General features: G+C 51.7%; 1 protein-coding gene across 1 annotated transcript in view; it reads right to left on the minus strand.

The window, feature by feature from the left end:
- Positions 1-4,944, minus strand: part of LOC101655063 (phospholipase B1, membrane-associated-like) — a 170,554-nt gene that overhangs the window by 56,978 nt on the left and 108,632 nt on the right. The window contains exons 17-20 of the mRNA XM_013006835.2: positions 4,123-4,227; positions 3,914-4,009; positions 3,724-3,795; positions 2,765-2,800 (exon numbers count right to left, since the gene is read on the minus strand). Coding sequence (XP_012862289.2) covers positions 2,765-2,800; positions 3,724-3,795; positions 3,914-4,009; positions 4,123-4,227 — 309 coding nt within the window. The remainder of the gene's footprint in view (positions 1-2,764; positions 2,801-3,723; positions 3,796-3,913; positions 4,010-4,122; positions 4,228-4,944) is intronic.

Here is a 4,944-nt window from a genome sequence, read left to right on the forward strand (position 1 = left end):
CCACCACCACCACCTTCATTGTCACCACCACCACTACCACCTTCACCACCACTGTCACCACCACCACCTCCACCATGACCACCACCACCTTATTTGTAAAGTGCATCGCTATCTGCATTTACTAATACCTCTTTGATGAAGCTTTGATCTGGTTGTTTGGGTCAGTGTCTAGGCCACTCTCAACTGACTTCACTCTGCTTTCCACCCCGCCTCTAGCCGCCCAAGCAGAAAAGGTGCACACAATTCAAAATGAGAAGAAAGCCAAATGATAATCGGAACTTGGAAAGTATGACATGTGAATCTAGGAAAACTGGACATTCAAAAGGAACGTGGAACACATCAAAATTCGTATTCTAGGCCTTAGTGAGCTGAAATGGAGTGGTGTTGGCCATTTTTAATAAAAAATCATACGATCTGTTGGGAATGACAGATTCAAGAGGAATGGCTCTGAATTCATCCTCCAAAAGCACATTTCAAGCTCTATAGCATGATATCTATCTGCATACAAGGAAATCCAGTCAATACAACTATTAATCAAATGTATGCACCAACCACTAAAGCTAGTGATGCAGAAATTGAATTCCACCAACAGTCAGTCTAAAATTTGATCAAACATGCAACCAATCCATATTGATAATTATTGATGAGTGCAATGAAAACATTGGAAACAAAGGACTCTCAAAACTCAAACTCACTGCCACAGAGTCACTGCCCACTCACAGTGACCGTCAGGCCAGAGTAGAACTGTGAGTTTCTGAGAATAGAAGCCCTGGCTTTCTCCCATGGAGCAGGTTGCTGGTTTCAAACTGCTGGCCTTGTGGATAGCAGCCCAATACCATGACCACCACACCACCAGAGCTCCTAGTGGAAGAAACAGTCCTTGGAAAATATATCCTGGGTGACAGAAATGCAGCTAGAGATGACGTGAGAGAATTTTGCAACCCCTTCGTTGTGAATACCTTCTTTGAACAACACAAACAGTGACTCCACATCTGGACATCTCCAGATGAGATACACAGAAATCAAATTGACTCCATCTGTGGGAAGAGATGATGAGGAAGCTCAGTATCTGCAGCTAACACCAAGTCAGGGGTTGATTGGAACAGACCATCAATTGCTCATACGTAAGTTCAAGTGGAAGCTGAGGAAACTTCAAACAAGTCCATGAGAGTCAACATCTGCCTGTAAGTGTTCAAGACTATCTCGAGAGATGAATTGACACATTGGCACTAAGGACAGAGGACCTGTTGAGCTGTGGATGATACCAAGAACACCATGCATGAAGAAAGCAAAAGGTCACTGAAATGACAGAAGAGATCAAGGGACATAAGAGGAGACTCTGAAACTTGCTCTTAATCACAGGGTAGTGAAGGCAAATGGAAGAAATGATGAGGTAAAAGAACTAAAGCACACAATTCCAGATGGCAGCTAAGAAAATAAAGCGAGATATTATAATGAAATGTGCAAAGACCTAAAGTAAGGAAACCATAGACAAAGAACACACTCAGCAAACCTTGCACTCAAAGAGCTGAAGGAACAACGTTAAGGTTTCAGCTGCAATTTTGAAAGATTCTATGGGCAAAATATTGAAGGAGGCAGTAGATAGCAAAAGAAGATGGAAAGAATCCACAGAGCCACTGTACCAAAAAGAACTCGTTGACATTCCACCATTTCACGAGGAAGCATATGAGCATGAACCAATGGTACGAAAAGAAGAAGTCCAAGCTGCACTGAAGGCATTGGACTAAAAAGAAGGCTCCAGCAATCGGTGGACTACTAATCGAAATGTTTCAACAAGCTGATGAAGCACTGGAAGCACTCCCTTGTCTATGCCAGGAAGTTTGGAAGACAGCGACTTGGCCAACTGACTGGAAGAGATCCATATTCATACCCACTCCAAAGAAAGGTGGCGCAACAGAATGCTTGAGTTATAGAGCAACATCATTAAAATCACATGCACGTAAACTTTTGCCGAAGAGATCCCACAAAGGTTGCAGCAGTCCATTGACAAGGTTCAGGCTGGATTCAGGAGAACACGGATATTATTGGAATAAGAGACATCACTGCTGATATCAGATAGATGTTGCCCACAACATGCAGACGATACAACATTGCTAGCTGAGAGTGAGGAGCCCTTGATGAACTTGCTGATGAGGGTCAAGGATCGCAGCCTTCTGTACGGATGGCAACTCAATATAAAGAAAACAAAGATCCCCACAGCTAGACCAAGAGGTAGAATCGATGCTTTTGTATTCTGGTTCCGGCAAAAAATATTAAACACATCATCAACCCCCAAAAGAACACACAAATCTGTCCGGGAAGAGGACAGCTAAATGCTCCTTAGAAGCAAGGGTGGCAAGACTTTGTCTTACCTACTCTGTACATGTGATCATCAGGAGACCCGTTCCCGGAGAAGGACACCATGCTTGGTAGAGGGCCCATGAAACAAAGGAAGGCCCTCACTGAGGATGGAGACACTGACCCCAACGACGACGGGCTCAAACATAAGAACAGGGGTGAGGATGGCACCGGACCCGGGGCTCTTTGGTTCTGTCATGCACGAGGTTGCAATGAGTTGGAAATGACTTGAGGGCACCTTACAACAACGATAGGTGTACAGCCTTTACAAAAGAGTGGGGGAGCCCTCCTTGGGAGAGCCCCTCAGGAACTCTCACTCTCTTTCCCTCAAGCCCTGCTGGGACCATCCCCCCCAGGGCTGGCTACCGCATTCCCCAGTGCACCCAGAGGGAGCCACATGCCATACCTGCAGGTTCTTGTAGGTGCTCAGAAACGGCCAGGCCTGTGAGAAGGGGTGGGGGTGGGGTGAGACACATAGAAATTCAGCACATTCCCCACATGTTTCCCCTGCTCGCTAGCCTTCAACTCGCACTGACCGGGTCCTAGGACATCCTCAGCCTCCCTTGCCCCACACCCCCAAGGCCAGACCCTCCAGGACACACTGGTACATTCTCAGCAGCCAGAGCCCAGCAGGGCTCCCCAGGAACACACGGGCTGATTCTGCCCATTGGGAACCCCCGTCACCTCCGGTTCTCCCCCGGCCTCGTCCTAGCAGTGCGCCCACTCTCTGCTGCTCAGGGCTCCACTGCTGCCTGGTCTCTGCTCCGCCCACTCTCTCCCCACCCCCAGGTTGTGTGGGCCCCTTCTCCTCCAGAGGAGAGGGCTCAGCTCCACACAAGCCCGGCGGAGTGGTTCCCAGTGTCAGGCCTGGGCCCTCTGGGGACACAGAGGACTTCACAGAGTGGAGGGTGGCAGCTGCACGGCCCCCAGAACCTGACAAGTGGGGTCACGTTCTACCCCCACTTCCAGGTTTGGGTCTAAGAAATGCCCTGACTCCGACCCCTCCTGTGCTCCCTGGCTCCCCTCCCCACCCAGTGGGATCTCCTTCTGGGCCCCCGCTCTGGATGTGCCCATGCTGCCAGGGAGGCAGGGCTACGGGAACCCAGGGCCTTCTCCCATCTCAGGAAGCCTTCAGTGTGGAGCTGGAGGCTGTGGCTTTGCTGCCTCCCTGTCCTGAAAGAGCGACGTCCAGCCCGGGGCTCCCTGTCACACAGAGGCTGAGGGGAGTCATGGGGCCTCCTCCCTCTCAGGGTGGAGCGAGACTGGGGTTAGAGCCTGGGGTGGAGTGAGCCCAGCAGACTTGCAGAGAGCAGAGCCCTGGGAGAGATGCTCTAGGTGGTCTGCCACAGGGAGGCTTCACGCTACCTGATCTGGACACGTGACGTTGACCTTGATTTCAAACTCATGCCGTGAGGTCTTCTGGTTGATAGGCTCCAGCTAAACCAAGAAGCAGGGGGAAGGGCGTGAGACCGTGGAGGCAGGAGCTGAAAGGTCAGGTGCAGGTCTGTGGGTTAGGAAGGGAGGGACAGAACCCGCCCAACCTCAGCCATCTCACCATGTTGTTCCACAGGCCACAGGCTGCCTGGGCGTGCGCCTTGGCACTGAAGTGGAAGCAGTCGGGAGCAAAGAATGAGTGGTCCGGCAACCCCTCCTGGTCAGAAGGCAGAAAAAGGGGGGGGGGTGTCACCGAAGTGTGGGACAACACACGTGGTCTTGTGGCACCGCTGTGGGCTCTGGGCTACTGCCAGGCTTTTCTTTCTTTACCGCGGTCTTGGGCATGGCCACGTTTTCCAGGAAGGGCTGCACCACCACCGTGAAATCGTCCCTGGTGTCGTACCGCCCACTCTCCACCAGCAGGTGGCTCTCCTCCTGAGGGTGGCAAAGGGACAGGGTCAGGGCGCAGGTGCAGGGAAGAGGACGCAGAGGGGACAGAGGGGAGGCCTGCAGCTGTGGGGCTCCAAGGATCGGACAAGTGGCTGAGTGGAAACAGGGGTCTTGTTCTGCTTCGCCTTGGTGGGCTCTTTCCACCCTCTCCATCCTGGGCTCTTCACCAGAAGTTGGGTGAGGGCATCAGAGAACAAAATCCAGAAGTTCGTGGCTCGGAGCCCCACGTAGCAGCAGGTATGGCTGCCACTGACAGAGGCCCCGGGAAGTGTTTCTACTCCAAAGAATCCGTGAATTGGGGGATGGGTCCAATGTTTGCAGACCACTCTGGAACCGCTGGAAAACCTGACGTCATGGGGGACACTGACGTCAAGGGTGACAGATCATTTGGAAGCAAAAACAAAGCCATCCAGGGAGTCAGCTCCTCTGGTAAACGATTTGATGGGGGAAAGACAAAAAGGTGCTGCCTTTCTCCTGCCCCGAGCACCTCATTCCAACCAGACTGGAGGGGAGGGGTCAGGAGAGGGTGGGCTTCCTCTGAATGCCAGGTGCTTCCCAGGGCTGCTAACGACAAGGTCAGCCATTCAAAACCACCCGCTGCTCAGTAGGAGAAAGCCGAGGCTTTGTGCCCTGTAAAGACTGACAGGTGGCAGAATCATCCGGAAAAGGACCTCAGTAACAGTTGTTCAACAGAATGAGAAT

The sequence above is a fragment of the Echinops telfairi genome, unplaced genomic scaffold (genome assembly GCF_000313985.2).
Source record: "Echinops telfairi isolate 266 unplaced genomic scaffold, ASM31398v2 ScPeMD7_10;HRSCAF=50, whole genome shotgun sequence".
NCBI lineage: Eukaryota > Metazoa > Chordata > Mammalia > Afrosoricida > Tenrecidae > Echinops > Echinops telfairi.